Here is an 18,866-nt window from a genome sequence, read left to right as displayed (position 1 = left end):
TAATTATAGGAAAACATGTAAAGTAAAACAGATATGATAATAAAATATATCGAACCTTTAACGGCGTACAGTTATTTTACCAGAACAAAGCTCTGCGTACACTTAAATAGTTTGACCTGTAAGCTTCTATGTATATCGGAGCACAAAGGTACATTATGATTATTCTTATAGAAAAGAAGAAAAAGGAAATTAAATATATTAATATAAGCTTGCTTTAAGCGATTTTATTCACCGACACAAAAAAGTTGCCGATAGTTTACGTTCAATAACTTTTAATGATGAATTTAAGCCTTTGTAATTGTGATGAAATGTGTGTTGGTCCTGTCTTCACATCTTCAATACAAAGTATGCAATTGTTATTATAGAAGATTTACGAAATAATAAATAAAATACACTCACTACACTAATAAATCCGTCATTACTCCGTGTCGCATGCTTTCATCTCGCTTTAAGAAGTATCGCACCGCTATACGTTCGATTCCCTGTCTATTACATCATACTTCTACAATGATTTATACAATAACATATTTTGTTATAACGTGGCGTATTTCAATTTTAGCAAACCCACATATACTCTGATCGAACCTCTTTCATTTTGCAAGAACCATTATGTTTGTTTCGTTCGTTCATTCGGGCGGTAAGGTGAAAACGACTTCAATGTTAGCAAAACATATAGTTAATGTCAAATAATAATATTACATTAAAGTAAATTAAACGGAAACCTTAAAGATCTTGTAACTCAATTGTTTATTTGTTATATCATAAATCTGATGCTAAAATGAAAAGATTTATCAATATATAATTTATTATGTTCTAGAAAGCATTATTTGTAAAGATATTACCGAATTCAAATTTCATGCAAATAGAGCGAGGTAATTAAAAAGTATTTTTCGATACAGCCTAGGCCAAATTTTTCAATAAGAAATGAATGCATATATATTTTAACGATTGCTTATAATGCGAATAAACATTAGCAGTTCATCATTAACATGTTCTTGGATGTTTGGAAATTGATTTAGAAAAATAATTATATTCGTATATAAAATTTCACTTAAGTGTTGTTACATACAATAATATTCATAATCTTTAAAGGACATCTTAAACAAAAACATAAAATGTTGCAAGCCTGCTCGTGGGCTATTCAGTTATGGTTTGAATTCACCATTTGGAGTTTCACGTGCAGGATCATCTGACCTTATGATGGTAATTAAGACATATTTAGTATTAAATTTATTTTGCGTTATTATCTATTGAAAAGTGTATTGGCAATCGTAGAATGAATATTGCAAAATATTCTGAATATAAACAGGTTGGACCTACTGAAAAGGATATTACACTAACTACTTCGAGTAAAACTAATTCTGCTGACAGTCCTTTGTATTTATTGGTAAAAAACTACATAGGTGATTTTATCTGTCTACTTTTTATATTAGAAATAATACCAAACAACAATAAACGTATGATATATTTATAAATAAGTGTAACTTAAAACGAAACATTTGAAACAAAATTGTGTACAGAAATATAATGGGAATAAAAATGACGAGTACCGAAATGTTATAGAACAAACCCGAAACATAATATGTATAATCTGAAAGAATTCCTGTTCTAAAATTAATGTTGAATATTTAACCATTTTCATCTCGTTATGTCTTCATATGATCAAGCAATTTTTTTTTGCTAGCACATAAATAACCGATTTTATTATTACTTGGAAATCTTTCTGAGACTTGAATGAACAAAGTTACCTATTTCTCTTTTAGATAGTTTAATCATAGTGCATATTTTTAAAAAGTTTACATTTAACATATTAATAATACATTATAATTCAAGCAAAAACAGAATATAAATCATACATGTATAGAAACAGGAAATTTTAGCAAAAAATTTTACCCCAAAGTCTTACTGCCCTCTCTTTCAAAAACTTGCTAGTAATAGAAGGAATGATCTATATTTTTTTTATGGGTTTTTAAAAAACTTTTATCGTTAGGTTCCTTTATAATTTTTACGGTTAATTGTAGTAAAATAAACCCCAAAAAAATTTCCCTTTTTCCTCGTTGTAAATATTGCGGTTGTTTATTATCTTTGTTTTAGAGATACTGAATGTAAAATATAAACAAGTCAATTCTTCAGGACAGTAAACAGTTGTATACGTTTATTACGAAAGACTGGTAGGGACATTTCAACTTCATGAATTCCTGATTTCAGCTTTATGAATTCTCGATTTCAACTTCAAGAATTCACGATTTCAACTTCATGAATTCACGATTTCAACTTCATGAATTCACGATTTCAACTTCACGAATTCACGATTTCAACTTCATGAAATCGTGAATTCGTGAAGTTGAAATTGTGAATTCGTGAAGTTGAAATCGTGAATTCGTGAAGTTGAAATCGTGAATTCGTGAAGTTGAAATTGTGAATTTGTGAAGTTGAAATCGTGAATTCGTGAAGTTGAAATCGTGAATTCGTGAAGTTGAAATTGTGAATTCGTGAAGTTGAAATCGTGAATTCGTGAAGTTGAAATCGTGAATTCGTGAAGTTGAAATCGTGAATTCACGAACTTGAATTCGTGAAGTTGAAATTGTGAATTCGTGAAGTTGAAATCGTGAATTCGTGAAGTTGAAATCGTGAATTCACGAAGTTGAAATCGTGAATTCGTGAATTCATGAAGTTGAAATAGTGAATTCGTGAAGTTGAAATCGTGAATTCGTGAAGTTGAAGTCGTGAATTCATGAAGCTGAATCGTGAATTCTTGAATTCCGTATTTTGAAAACGGGAATTCACGAAGTTTAAATTGTGAATTCATGAAGATGAAATCGGGAATTCATGAAGTTGAAATGGCCATACCGGTCTTTCGTAGTTTATACTGTAAAATATCTTATTGCTCGTTAAGTGTGATGTAGTAAACTGACTTGTGTGTTTTAAGAAATTATATAGATCACCAACAATTGTATACGACATCAACAAATACATACTGTTGTACCTGATATCATGTTTATTAAATTTGACTCAAACGAATCATTTAACATTTAGCCTTTGTGATTTAATGACCTGTACTCCGTTTACACCTATTACTCATGATCGACCGGTAAAAACAATGATTAACTCAAAAAAGAGAAAGAAAAAACAAGAACAAGTATAAGATATAATGTATGCATATAGTGATAATCGGCTTTGAACATGTTTCAAAGTAAACAAACACAAGGATAAAAGAAAGTTAAAATTTTTCAGGTGAATGATACACTTGCAAAGCGACAAAAAATTATTAACATGATAAAAGCGGTGCTTCGATAAGGAAGTTAATAGTTTTCAAGGAATCCGTCCTATTAATTTATCGATCATCGGAATAGGAAGCAAATTAGTTTTTTTTAAAATAAATCTCTCGATTAAACTCAATCTTGTGTACTGAAAATTAGTTGTTAGAAGTTGTTAAAACTTGGACGAAATGTGAGTATATTTATTGTTAAAAAAAGCATTTGACTGAAAATACCTGAATATGTTAGCTATTTATTTAGAATTTCACTTTGAAAGAAAAAAGTTTTCTGTATATCTATTATATTTTGTATTTTAGATCCTCATAATTATACTCTGATCGAACCTGTTTTATTTTGCAAGAGCAAGAGACTTTCTGTTTGTTTCTTTCGTTCCGGTAAACTAGAAACAAATATAATGTGAGCAAAGGAAATAGTTTACGTATAATAATACAATGACATTAAAACAGATAAAACGGAAATCCTAAAGGACATCTTTAATAGCAAAATTGTTGAAAGCTTTTACTTGGGCTATTTCAGTTATAGTTGAGACAGACAATTTGAATTGTCTAGATGAATAATCTTCTAAGCTTATGATGGCAATTAAGTCATCTTAATTTTTATCATAATAATTTATTTGCGTTATCATGCTCATGAAAAATGTACCAAAATTGCAGAATAAATAGGGCATACTATTCTGAATCTATAACTTAAAAATGTTGGACCTACTGATAAAATAATATTACTCTTAATACTACAACAGATCCCGCTCACAATCCGATGGTATAATAATATAGGTGAAGACTTTGCTGCTTACTTTTAACATTAGATATAATTTGAAAAACAGCAAATATTTTTTTCAGGTATGAATAAGTGAAAGAGTTAAGGCCTATGTCATTTCACATAAGACAGTATATGTAAGAACAATGTTAAACCTTTGTAAAGAACTAGGATGTGATTCAAAAGGATAAGTAAATGTTTGATATTCAACCATTTTAATCTTGCTATGTGTTCAAGTTAACAAGCAACTTTTAAAAGTCCAGGGCATACATACCACTTGTTTGATAACATAAATACTTCAGATGAACGATTTAATAAAAACAGAACACAAACAAATTTAGAAAAGGAAACATAAATGTTAACAGTCTTAGGCCACTAGTTTTATCTGTCTTTTCTTTCAATGGCTTGCTACGTAAATAGAAAGAGTTGATTTATATATGAATTTACGGCTTTTGTAAAGCGTTATCGATCAGGTATAGATTTTACTTTTTATAAATATAAACGAGACGGCAAGGTGTATATAATCATGTATTAACAATGAACAAAGGCATTCCTCGTGCTTGGTTAACGCTGCGGTTGTTGAATATCTTAATTGAATTTTCTTATCATCTAAAATATAAAAAAATATTTAAAAGACTCCAGGACAGTAACAATTTGTTGTAGTGTATACTCGGATATCTCATACTGCTCATAAAGTACTATGTGGTTAATATAAAATGTCATTAAAAACGAAATTGGCCTTTTTATGATTATCCAATAGAATATAACATTTATTTATAACTACATGTAAGCATCTTAAGGAAATCAAGATTCATGTGACTTAATATAAACACAATTTTAGTTTTCAACAACATAATAATTATGCTCTTCAGTTTTTACTTCTTATAAATGAATAAGCAATACATGTATAATACAGTTACCGTGAAAATTTGCTAACAAAACTTTGTAGAGTATTTCAGAAGAATGCATTGTAGATTTACAACTGTAAAGCCGTTTAAATAAAAGCATCTAATTTAAATTGGATTGGTCTACAATGGGCACATTTCCAATAATTATTTCACATAAAATATAAAAACACAACACATATGTCATTTGAATACTCTTATAAAATATTGCTTGAAAAGGATGTTGATTACATACATACATAGTTATTTCGTGGCTTATTGTTATGTCTGATACTTAATATACTATCAATATAATTATCTATAGTACCCGGTATAACATACCTTCCATAAGAGATCTACCCACTTGAAGCCTATGTACAGAAAGTTAAATCAGAGGCACGAATAATATAGGTAGCAAGATAATCGTTAGATTAGATAAAAATAGGAGATTGTAAATTAAATTGAAATGTACCACTGCAAAATCTCAACAAACAGTTTTTTAAAATAAGAGATATCTGAACCCATCAAAATTACATTTAGATTGTTATCAAGGGACAATTAGCAACCTGAATTTCTACTTAGGCAGGGTTCGGGTGTTAACTATTGTTTGGTTGTAGCCGATGCACTGCAAATGTCTAGTTTAGCTAATCGCCAGCCACATCTTTGGAACCAGGGAGAATGTGCATATGGTGAACGTCCGACTAGAGAAAATTCATGGCGTCACAGTAGTGTTAGCTACCGCATTGTCTAGTCGAAAAAATGTAACAGTAATTAACATTAGTTAGCGCCCGAATCCTGCCAATATTTTTAGGATAGTAATTTGTATTTCTTTTTACATAAAAGTACGTAAAGATGAGCTCATTGCTGGTTGCGGCTATCGACTTTGGGACAACGTACTCGGGATTGGCGTTTTCCTTTAAGCACGAATTCGAACGAGACCCTACAAAGATATCTGCGAAAAATTGGACTGGTGGCCACCTTGTGTTTCAAAAAGGTATGATGATAAATAGCACAAAATGAATAACTTTGTTCAGCGATATTTTTCTATGAAACATCTTATTGTCACATCGTTGATTTTATGAAATTTAAATATTATTATTATCTGCTTACAAATTGTTATTTTGACTTTTAATTGTACACTTACCACAGACATTTGGATGGAAATAATGTCACTTTCAATAAAATAGAGCTATTCTACAGTCCGATATTATGTATTCAAAATAACTTTTAATTGTCAGCCGGGATAAGAAATTGTCTTATTCTCTCTCCCATTATATGTATATTTAATTTTTACCATAGGGCCAACATGCGCTCTAATTCACCCGGACGGTAAAACGTTGGACTCTTTCGGATATGAGGCTGAGAGCAAGTATGGGGAGCTGGCTCTAGATAAACATCACAAGCAATGGTTCTTTTTCAAACGCTTCAAGATGAGCCTTTTTGGTAGAATAGTGAGCTCATTTATATGTTAACTTTATCCCTGAAATGTTTTCATTATATTGAATATTTAATGCATCAGTTTGCCATTGTGGTACAGGCGTTCAATCAATATATCAAACTGCTTTTTTTGTATTTTGTATGTACAATTGTTAAAAGCAAAACGTTAAGTAAGAAAATATAAGATACTTAAACCAATACAAATGTACATAAACATTTGTACTAAATGGCACTCAATACATTTGTTGTATATAAGGTACAAAGCGCTTCCGCAAATATACGACGACGGCGATTTTATGACAAACCTTCGTAAATAGTCACTAAGTCATCACTGAATCTAATCCATTTCCCCATTCGATGCATCAATGTCCGATCAATGTCTAATAACACTACAGTAGGCGTCATTCAATCGCTTTATAACAACATGTTAACTCTTTTTCCTTGCTATCAGCCTAATGACCGTCAAGCACAATTGGGGATGTTGTTGCCCATCATTTCCAGGTCTACACAGTGTGTCAGAACGTCGATATTGTTCTTGTAAAAATCCCTCTTAGTAACTTTATAGTACAATTGCATGCATAATATGGATTACGTTCATCACAAATAATATAAGGATGCATTTTCCCTAAAAAGGTTTTAACAATAAGTAAACTTCTTTTCCTAATTAGGGCATAGAACGGAATATACTGATTGAAGATGCAAGTGGTAAAAAGCTAAAAGCACAAACTGTTTTTGCTTTGTCAATCAAATATCTTAAAGATGACCTGCTTGAGATGTCGCAAAAACGCATTGCTGATGATGGAATAAGAAGCAGTGATATACATTGGGTATTGACAGTTCCAGCAATTTGGAATGATGCCGCCAAGCAGTTTATGAGGGAGGCCGCTGAAGAAGTATTTAGTTTTTTAATTTGATATTTTTTATATATTTTCTAAATGATTAATACCCCGGTCACATATTCACGGAATACGCCCACGGAAGAGCCACGGATTAATTCCGGCATCGTCCGTAGCTACCCGTACTGGTCAGTAGCTCTCCGTATTGTAACCGTAATCAATCGTAGTAGTCCTTGTATATCCGTAGCGATCCTTGACAATTTTTGAACATTCGCAAAAATTTGCTACGGAAAAATCAACCGTAGCGTATCCCTACTAGACCGTATAAATCCGTACTGATACGTACTGGTCCGTACGAAAACCGTAATAGTCCGTACTGATTCGTAGTCCACCAACTTGTCAAGGATTTCCACGGTTTGGTACGGAGAACTACGTATTTGTACGGTTACCCTACGTATAAGCTACGGTTTTAATACGGATTAATACGTCATTGTCACGGAAAGCCACGATTGTAATACGTTGTACTACGGAGAGGCAAGGATAAGCACGGTCTTGTACGGTTTATTGCGTTGCAATACGAAACGGTACGGAAGGGTACGGCCCGCCACTGTTTAGTACGGATGAATTAAGTATCATGTACTTTTTTCAAGGGTATAAATACTACCTTCTTGTTAAAAACACACACATATATATTTGCAGGAACATTTAATAAAATGATAATTGCTATTTACTGGCTGCAACTTTATATTGAAATGGCTCAGAATGCGGAGGCAGTGGTCAAGCTGCTTGATGACATGCATTGGAGTAAATTTATATAAATATCGTACTACAATTCATAAGAAATAGAATAACATTTAATGTTACATATTTTACAAACGTTTAATCGTGAAAATGGAGTAAATATGTACATAAAACTAAGTGTCTCATAAGCTTCGGACACTGGCCATTGAGTGATAATAAGATTAATTAGCAAGCTTTTTACATATTTTTAAAACATAAACATCACGATAATTAATGTAATTGTAAGATGAACAGCAAATCTTAAAATTAAAAGAGAAGCAGTATTGATCAACATTTTCATTAATGATTACTAGTCCATATCTAATCAGGTAAGAGAAGACAGACGAGATGGTGGACTAGAGATGGGCTTTTACGAATAGTATGAGGCTCTCATAGCCGAGCTTGTTGAGCATCCAACGTCCTTCAAGAAATTCACTTTAATTGGTCCTGATGTGTCTCAGGGTTCGGACGCGATTAGGCTGAATCCTCTCCGCCAAAATCATTGAACTCTGCAATTCGTTTTCTAGGTGTTCTTTTCTTTTGAGGCATTTTGAAAATGAGCAAGCAAGAGGTTGTGGACGGATGTATTAGGTCCGTATAGATCCGTGGCAATTCGTTCTTCTCCGTATCAATACGTTCTTCTCCGTATCAGACCGTACTTATTCGTACTAACCCGTGCTTATACCGTAGCAGACTGTAGTGTATCCGTAGTGCGTCCGTCCTGATTCGTGTCGCTCCGTATCAAACCTTGTCGGTCCGTAACAATCCGTGTCTCTCCGGGAGCTTTTGGTGGTAAATCCGTCGGACTCCGTAATCATACCGTTGTGTGTCCGTACTGGAACCGTAGCGGACTACGGAATTTCACATTTCCGTAGTAATCCGTGAACGATTAGACCGTAGCTCTTCCGTGGCATTATCCGTGAATATGTGACCGGGGCATAAGGATTTAAATGTATAAAGTAGTTAAAAGAGGTGAAGATAGGTAAAATTCACCAAACGCGTAAAATAGAGTTAATATGCTATTCATTAATTAGTTCGTTTCCAGAAACGTCAAGATAATCAAATACAGAACAGTGTAGATAGTCAGTTCTCGTTTCTACTGTTAAATAAAGGTCACTGCAAATTCACTGTGTACAGAACACCAAAGAATATGTTTTATCGTAGTATAATGTATATGTTGCTTCACACTAGTAAAGAAGTCGTTTATACTAAGTATTTGATAAAAATAGAGGTTCATTTTTAGGCTGGTATATCGAAGGAGAGACTAACTATTGCACTAGAACCTGAGGCAGCTTCATTGTTTTGCCGACATCTTCCGGTTGAGAAAAGTCTTGGGCGGGACAAAGTGTCACTGGCTAAGTTTCAAGCAGGGAAGAAATATCTGGTACTGGATGCTGGCGGTAAAATTTTATAATATTGTATAGATAGATATTGATTAAATATATACTAAGGGGATTATTTCAAACATGTTTATGAATGATTTAAGAATAAAGGTTGTAGTTATCTTTTAGTAGTAAAGAGTTCTATCCTGTTACCGTATAAGTGGTTTTTTCTGCGGGCTCCAAATTCTGCGGTTTTTCCAAGTTTCGCCATGTTTTTATTTCTGCAGACTTTTTTTCTGCGGTACATTCTTTGGACAAAACGTGATTTAAATTCTGCGACTCGTCTTATCAAAGTCTAAGTCACATTACCCTATCTATTATATTTGTATGTACACGTTCGCATTTGTTTATCGTCGTCACCGCAAAACTGTATAGTAATTACAAACAATTATATTGTTTGATTGCAAACAAGTATAATGCGCAACAATAGAAAGGTATACATCTTTGATCAGCGTGAAGTGACGTGTGAAAAATATACCCCGGTAGTATCTTTAATTTAATAAAATTGATAGACGTTAACCGTAAATCAGATGACAATTAAAGTGTACAACGATTATTTAGCAGTATAAGGGTTGGAATCGTTTGAAATATCTTTATTCTTAAATTAGCATAATTAACAATAAGTACATCCTTACAAACACAGATTACATACTTAGCCGTCAGCAATATTATACAACTCGCAAACCCTCTAACCGTTATAATCTGTTAGTCGTTATTACTTTAGACGAAACAGGTCACAATGTTGGAGACATATCGTAGCAGGCAAGAGAAATATTCTGCGGTTTTTATTTCTGCGGTGCCGAAACTGACCGCAGTAAACGCAGAAATAAAGTCACCGCAGAAAAAACCACTTATACGGTATCTCAGAATCCATTCCGCAACTTTTTTTTTTTTGGGGGGGGGGGGGTATACTATTTATTCACTTGTATGCACGAGTTTAGAACCGGCAACCGTTAAGGCAAGATTCGATGTATAAATTTAACCAAAAAATTCGCAAAGAGATAGGTCAGTACTATAAGTGCCTTGTTGATCAGGTTTGACCTACCCACATTTTGTTACAGAGTTGTTTTTTTTGCTGGACTCAAAAAAATAAAGCAACGCTTCATCCTATGACGCAATTTCTCTCAGGCGTCTAAAGTCTCGATCTTTGAACGTAGGCAGTAAGACTGCATTTTCAAGACGCTCCCTTTTATGGTCAGAAGTAAGCAAATGCGGGATCCAACGGGCACACATTCCTTAACTTCCTCCACATACTAAATCTAGATCCGTTTTTATTTCTGAGCGCATTTACCTCATAACCTAAGAATTTTGCAATAAGCCATTTACTCCTTTCTCAAATCAGAATGCAACTCAGCCATGTTTACAACCAGTATACAAAACCAAAAGTCTTTAAATGACCTGTTAATAATTTATTGCACGTGCAAATCAACGGTATATCATACATATACTTTCTTGTGCAAATGTTGTTTAAAATTTGATCCGAGTATATGCATGAACATGATAAATAGAAATTCTTCACGAAAATGAATAAATAAGATGACACTTTGCATTGTGCTCCAAAAGAAAAATTATGATAGCACAGGTAAACATCAAAATAAATTGCATTTTGCCAAAATTTTGATAGAATTTATATGAAACTATTCACAAATAATCAAGAATCCAGATGACTCATGAGCAATTCTATGAATTTCGGACGGAGTGTTACAGTTAGATATATAAAATAGATAGTTTTTATATTTTAAACTAAATATTTTTTATTATCAATGATTGGCCAATTTCCATTATAAAAGTCAATCGTTTGAAACATATTGCTAATTGTACTCAACTTGACAGTAAAAAAATTAGCCTAATGTCACTTTTAAACAACGTTCATGCCATAAAATGAGATGCTTATAAATATAACAGAATTAACAAATATAGTAAGTCTGTTAGGAAGATTTCAGATATGAAAAAAGTTGCTCAACAAGACAAAGTCACTGAAAACATGTATTTCCCCTTTCTTCTAGATTTGTTTTTCAATTTCCCCCAACCCCGTCGTTCTAGCCCCTTCCTCCCTGTACCTTGTCCTTTTCTAGGTCTTGTAATTAATTTTTATCTTTGGTTACCTTGTAGGTTTCTATGATTTTCTATTTTGAATGGTTTGTGGTAGCGTTCCTTCCGTTTTTTGCCCGTTCGCTCTGTCCTGTTTGGTGTCCTGCTGGGCTCCTTGCCGGTGTTCCTGTATTGGGGGATGTGTTTACTGAATGCCGTCTTTTCTTGTTGATATTATTTTCTATATTTTTCAATTTATAAATATTGAAGGCGGAACAATAGACATTACCGTTCATGAAGTATTGAGAAACGGGAATCTGAAAGAACTTCACAAGGCAAGTGGTGGAGCATGGGGTGGAACGAAGGTTGATGCAGCTTTCGAAGCCTTTCTGTCAGAGATAATTGGTAGGTACCGTGAAATTGTTTATTTGTGTTGATACAAGTGGTAATTATTTTGAATGACTTTGGAACGTTTGTGTGTTTGATTGGGTTTTACGTCACACCGACACAGTATAGGTTATATGGTGACGTTCCAGCTTTTTATGCTACCCGAAAAATTTCGGGGGAGCATATAGTTGCATGGTTGTCCGTCCGTCCGTTCCAAAATCGTGTCTGGCCAATAACTTTGTTATTTGAAGTCGGTTTTTTTAACTTTTTCACAGAAATGATCACCATATTGAGACGACGTGTCGCGCGCAAATTTGGGTAGCTATATTGAAGGTCAAGGTCACAGTATGACCTTGCAGCAAAATCGTGTCCGGCCCATAACTTTGTTATTAGATGTCGGATGTTACAACTTTTTCACAGAAATGATCACCATATTGAGACGACGTGTCGCGTGCAACAATTTGGTCGCTACCTTGAAGGTCAAGGTCACATCATGACCTTGCAGGAAAAACGTGTCAGGCCCATAACTTTGTTATTTGAAGTCGGTTTTACAACCTTTTCACAGAAATGATCACCATATTGAGACGACGTGTCGCGCGCAAATTTGGATAGCTACATTGAAGGTCAAGGTCACATCATGACCTTGCAGCAAAATCGTGTCCGGCCGCTAACTTTTTTTATCAGAGGTCGGATTTTACAATTGTTTCACAGAAATGTTCATCATATTGAGACGACGTGTTGCGCGCAACATTTGAATCGCTACCTTGAAGGTCAAGGTCACAGCATCACCTTGCAGCGAAATCGTGTCAGGCCCATAACTTTGTTATTTGAAGACGGATTTTACAACTATTTCAAAGAAATGATCACCATGTTGAGACGATGCGTCGCGCGCAACATTTTGGTCGCTACCATGAAGGTCAAAGTCACAGCATGACCTTGCAGCATAATCGCGTCTGGCCCATAACTTTGTTATTTGAAGTCGGATTTTACAACTATTTCACAGAAATGTTCACCATATTGAGACGACATGTCGCGCGTAAGTCGGTCGATAAATCTCATTGAGTAGAAGTGCAGTGCAAAGAACAGTAATACTGCTTCGCCTAAGTTTGGAATTATCACACTTTGAGCTGTTGTGGTAGAAAAGACATGTTTTCAAATCAATTAGTGCCAAATACACGTGAAATTAAGGTATAATGACCTATATAGTCGCCGTTTTGTCCGTCCGTCCTTCTGCTTTTCTTGTACGGGACATAATTTTGAAACAACAAGATGTAACAACATGAAACTTTGTAGGCAGATAGATCTCATTGAGTAGGCGTGCAGTGCACAAGAACTGTAACTCTGCCTTACCTTATTTTTGAATTATTGCCCCTTGTTTATTTTCACACTTTGAACTTTGTCGGGCCATTACTCTTAAACTATAAGAGGTATCAACATGAAACTTTGTAGGTAGATAGATCTCATTGAGTAGGCGTGCAGTGCACATGAACTGAACTGTTAATCGCCTTGCGTAATACTTGAATTATTGCCTTTGTTTATTTTTACACTGAACTTTATCCGGGATATTACTCTTAAAGTATAAGAGATATCAACATGAAACTTTGTAGGTAAATAGATCTCCCTGAGTAGCAGTGCATTTTTAAATTTTTAAAAAACATAACTCTGTCTTGTCTAATTTTGGAGCTATTGCCCTTTGTTCATTTTGACACTTTTAACTTTGTCCGGAACATTACTCGAAAAATTATAAAAGATATCAACATAAAACTTTGTAGGTAGATAGATCTCATTGGGTTAAATGCAGTGCTAAAGATCCATAACTCTTCCCTGCCTTATTTAAAAGTTATTGCCCTTTGTTCATTTTTACACTTTGAATTTTATCCTTGACATAACTCTGAAACTATAAGAGATATTATCACGAACATTTATAAACAGATAGATCTCATTGAATAGAAGAAGTTCAGTGCATAAAACCATAACCCTGTCTTGCCTAATTTTTGGAGTTTTTGCCCTTTGGTCATTTTTTTTATATTTTCCTTTGTCCAAAACCTTCTTGAGGAGCATCACCAAGTTCAATCGGTTCTTGTTTGTCAATAAAAGCAGCTTAAGTGGTTTAATATTTTGTATGAAAGTCAAAATACTACTTTGTTTACATTTTGCTAATTTTATGACATATAAGTTCTCTTTCGACACTACTTTCTTCAGGTGGTAAGCAGTTTACGTGCTCTTACTCATTATTTAAACGTTTAAAAACTCATGTTTGCTTTATATGAAGAAGAATGTTTTTTCGTTTCTAAGTTAAAATGTGCCTTTAAATTGTATGTACAGCAATAATGTAATTAGATAAATTTAACAAAGTTATTCTGGGTCATATTTGATATACGGAACTGTCGGGTCATATCTGTAAACACGGTACATTTAGTGCAGAGTTGCATTAGATATGATAGCAATATATATTATTAATATTATGCTGACAAATCATTATTTTTCCTTCACTAAAAGGTCCAAGAGGCATAGCAAAATTCAAGGAAGATCACATGGAAGATTACATAGATATGTTCCGAGATTTTGAAATAAAAAAGAGAGACATAGCGCCAAGTAAGAATGCAAAAATCACTATGAGAATTCCAATTACACTTGTTGATATAGCAAACGAAACATGTGATAGACCTATGAAAGAATGTATCGCAAAATCAAGGTATAGAGAAAACTTGGTCCTAACTGGAGACAAAATTAGGATGGACGCTGATGTAATGAAAAGTTTCTTCGTTATTCCACTTCGGAGTATTCTCGATCACGTGGAAACACTTCTGGAAGAACCAACAGTCACCCGTTGCTCGGCAATTGTTATGGTTGGTGGCTTTTCTGAGTCTCCAATGCTGCAGGAACATATTCAAGATCACTTTCCAGACATGAAGATTATCATTCCAGAAGAGGCAGGTTTGGCTGTTTTAAAAGGAGCGGTTATATTTGGTCACAACCCGACAACTATTGCCGAGAGAGTTTGTAAATATACTTACGGCGAAACATCCACTCATCGTACCACTGACAAATGCAAACATCCAAAAACAAATTCAAAACTTGACGAAAATGGTGAGATGAGATGCTATGATATTTTCAGAGTTCATGCTAGAATAAATCAGTCTGTTAAACTTGGTGAAGAACAAAAAGAGGCTACATCTTCCCCTATCTATGACACACAAACAAAAATAGGCAAAGAGATATATGCTTCTTCAAACCCAAATCCAGTTTTTGTTACTGATCCAGAATGCAGTAGGATTGGCAAGTTCACTGTTCCTATTCCTGACACGTCGTTAGGCAAAGCAAGAAAGTTTGGAACAACATTTCTTTTTGGAGGCACAGAGATTGAAGTAAAAGTTGTTGACAAAGCAACTGGCGAAGTTACAAAAAGAACAGTTGATTTTCTTGGTTGATTTATGAAATCATTGGCTTGTTAGCGTTTGCTTTAAAGATAAATATTTTCAAGTAGATGTTTATTGTAGGATGATGATGAGCAGGTCTGTGTTTTTTTTAATATTATTTTTTTTCTTTTCTCTGTCACATGATTAAGAGATATATCAAAAACAAGAAGTGACAACGACTTCTTGATAATGATGAAGACGTCTTAAAGCAGCACGCCTCCAGATTCAAGCTAATTTTCATGAATATTTTGAAAATGTATTTGAATGTTATAATTTGTAAATAACCCAAAAGGAAAGCCATTTTTAAAAACCCCCCCAAATTATCAAATGGGCAAAAACCTTTACAAGGGGCCATGTAAAATTACCAAAAAAAAGTGATCAAATTATGCATAAAAATAGCCCTTACTGCCGTTTACTAGTTACTGTAACGCAGTAGAAATAAGTTGTAAATACTAAAAAAATCAGTCATTAACCGCACATAACATGCACAATATTACTTGAATCTTAACCATTTTACGATTTCCTAAAATTGTAGTACTTTATTTTCTCAAGTTTTGATTTTATTTGAAATATTTTGACTCATCTGGAGACATGCAGCTTTAAAACGGACACTTTTTTTGATGGACTTTAAAAGTTCCCCAACTTTGCTTTATGGTTTTGGGACATTTGTAGTTTATTAATTCAAAGATACCGGGTAAGATAAGAAAATTGCCCCAAAACACTGTAATTCTAATCAAAAATTTAGTTCAAACCAGAAGATTGGGTATTTTATTTAAAACAAAATGTACCAATATATACTTTTAAATTTGACCATTTAGTCCATCTTTGAACATGTGATTCAATTTGCATTGATTTTAGAAAATGCATTGAATGTAAATTGTTTTAAAGTCAATATGCGCAGGAAAGGGTTTGTGAATGTTAGCAATAAAATATATTTGACATGTATCAAGCTTTTTCCATAATGTATAAAGGATGTTTAAGTTTTTTTCTATAAATAAAATGAAAGCAAAGCCTGTATTTATAGAAAAGAAAAAGAATTTTCTGTTTATTATATACATTGGTCTTATATTTTTTACAATACAATTTTGAAAGATTACCCACACAGGTATGGGCTTTAAAGAAAAAGAACCGGGCATGACACCAGTGAAAATAAGGAAAATATGCTGCACTGCAGTGAAAAACAACAGAAAACTAAAATACGTGTTTTATTTCATCAATATGTCTACATATTTCATCTAAAAGTGTATATTATAAACATATTCACTAAATAGTTATATACGTAATAATTTAAACAACACTAACTTAAAGTTTCCTTGTGTTTACTAAAATTTGAAAATTGAATTTCACATAAAATAGATACATGTATGTTGGAAGTATTTTATTGCTTTAAATCTAAGAGGTACATTCTGATGCCTTGTGAGCTTTCTTTTTCAAACTTTCATTTTTAAAATATTAGATTTGTTTTGAAAACAAAAGTTACAAATTTTTTTTTTTTCGGATTTATAACTGTTAAGTGCTCGATTTCTCTATTGTGTATATACATGTACTATCTACTGAATAAAGTTTGAACAAAATACCTAGTATATGTATTTCGGTCTTTTCCTTCAATGAGTATGTAAAACGCTAACTAACATGATACAAGTTGGTTCATCATTTGGCTGTACAATTTATGATGAGTGATAAGGTCAAATGATGTCTTTTTGATCATGATTTAGAGGTACAAACATGGACTGCTATACGATAATGGCCCGAAGATGTAGATAATGGCCTGGAGGCCGCAGGCCCAAAGAGATGACCATTACCGCATAATTTCCAGAATTTTTTGTCAGAGATAATAGGTGGGTACCGTGTTATTCTTAATTCGTTTTGAAACATATGGTTATTATTAAAAGTACCAAGTACATGTGAAATTAAGGTAAAATTACCTCTTTACATACAATTGAAAACAATATATGTTATACAATTGTGTAGTTGCATTGCTTTAACAACATTATTCTAGATCATATTGGTATGTCTACGGATTTGCTGTGTCGTATTTTTAAATAAGGTTAATTCAGTGCATATACTTAAAGGATAATATACATGATAAAAGATGTCATATAATATTCTTAAAGGTCCAAGGAGTAAAGCAAATCTCAAAGAGAATCACATGTATGATTACATAGATATGTTCTGAGATTTTGAAATTAAATTGAGAAAGATAGCTCATAGATATGCTGGCAAGACTGATGAGACTGTATTTAGTTTTTCAGAAAACAGATATCAATTCTAAGTACATTGTTGTAGTTTCAAATACATAAGAATATAATCACGAAGGCCGAACAATTAATACATTTGTTTCCATTCTAAGATGCTAATTAAAAAAGATAATTTATAAAAAATATATCGAATACATATAGCGTAGAAGTAATTTTCCTGACGTCATTTGGTTTGTTGACGTCATATGACGTGTAAGAGTTCATTGTTTATGCTGAATAATCGATTGACTGCCCTATCTATTTGATAGAGTATGGAATATGGTAAACAAGATCAACACGGAAAGGTGGCATTCAATGAACGCAACGGAATACTGTGAAGCAAGTTAGAATTGAACCTTATGCTATGAAAAATCACTATGGAAATGGACTCTGTAGTCTTTTTGATTTATTTACAATAATATATTATGTATAATAGATAGCAAAGATTATTTCTGAGAGAAACAATGTAAGAATAAACTTATAAATACCATTTTATTTTTACTTAAAATTCATTGTTTCTTTCAATAAACAAATACGAATTGAAACGTTATACAAGTATGTCTATATATTTTTATGTTGTACAGAAATATAAAGATTTAATTGATATTATAAAACCTTTATGCCACTCCTCGCCAGGGTTTACGGATCATTTCATGTGAGAAAGCTATCCAGCAAGATAACGAAACGTCGGTGGTTCTACTCTGGTGCTCGTTCGTACATATAATAATGCACTGAGAGACACCTGAGGTCTTCCTTCACCAGTATGTAGCTTGAAAGTCACCATATGACCTTTACAATGGTAATAAAATTTAACAACAAAACAACAACAACAAAAAATTGTTCCTCACCGATGTATATATATATATGACATTATTTGTGCAAATACATTGATATTTACTTGGGGCAAGTGTCCTCGAACGCGAATCTTAAAGCATCCCACTGTCAGTCATTGAATGCGTGCAAGCTGCATGAATAGAGTATATTATTGAGTGTAAGTTCAATATTGAATTTATTTAATGAGTTGAATAAAATTATTCCATGCGATACTGTAGGTTCAACATTGAATTGAAAGAACGAGTTGAATAAAATTATTTCGTGCAAGCCTTTTGCTAGGAAAATATTATTTAATGAATGAGTTCAATAAATTCAGTAATGAACCTAAACGAATATAATTTTCTTTTTATCACAATATCATTCCCTAAATAAAGACTGTTTAAATTGCAAAATAATTATTTTTCATTGACGCGCCTATAGTGTAAGGCGAACATTTATCGCGTTTTACAATGTTTTTATAACGCAAGTGACGTCACGTCAAAATATATGCACGGCCGTAAGAGTCGGCAAATAAGCGATTTGTATGTGATAAATTCTTATAATTACTATAAAGACCTTGTCGACATTGGTATATAACTATCATAGAAAGAAGAAACATCAATGAA

The 18,866-nt window shown here is 33.1% G+C and overlaps 2 protein-coding genes across 2 annotated transcripts in view; both read left to right on the top strand.

The window, feature by feature from the left end:
* Positions 1-3,141: 3,141 nt before the first annotated feature.
* The window catches only part of LOC132735510 (heat shock 70 kDa protein 12A-like), an 88,055-nt gene continuing 72,330 nt past the window's right edge, over positions 3,142-18,866 (top strand). The window contains exon 1 of the mRNA XM_060722466.1: positions 3,142-3,450. The gene's annotated coding sequence lies outside the window, so the exon portion shown is untranslated. The remainder of the gene's footprint in view (positions 3,451-18,866) is intronic.
* LOC132735513 (heat shock 70 kDa protein 12A-like) lies at positions 5,771-15,307 on the top strand. Its single transcript, XM_060722471.1, has 6 exons — positions 5,771-5,912; positions 6,218-6,369; positions 7,024-7,248; positions 9,215-9,371; positions 11,655-11,789; positions 14,271-15,307. Exons 1-6 carry the CDS (start codon positions 5,771-5,773, stop codon positions 15,200-15,202), a joined length of 1,743 nt encoding a protein of 580 aa, XP_060578454.1. The 3' UTR covers positions 15,203-15,307.

The sequence above is a fragment of the Ruditapes philippinarum genome, unplaced genomic scaffold (assembly GCF_026571515.1).
Source record: "Ruditapes philippinarum isolate M1 unplaced genomic scaffold, ASM2657151v2 ctg4906_1_1_1_1, whole genome shotgun sequence".
Lineage (NCBI taxonomy): Eukaryota > Metazoa > Mollusca > Bivalvia > Venerida > Veneridae > Ruditapes > Ruditapes philippinarum.
Note: the sequence above shows the minus strand (reverse complement) of the source record. Positions and strands in the feature narration are given on the sequence as shown.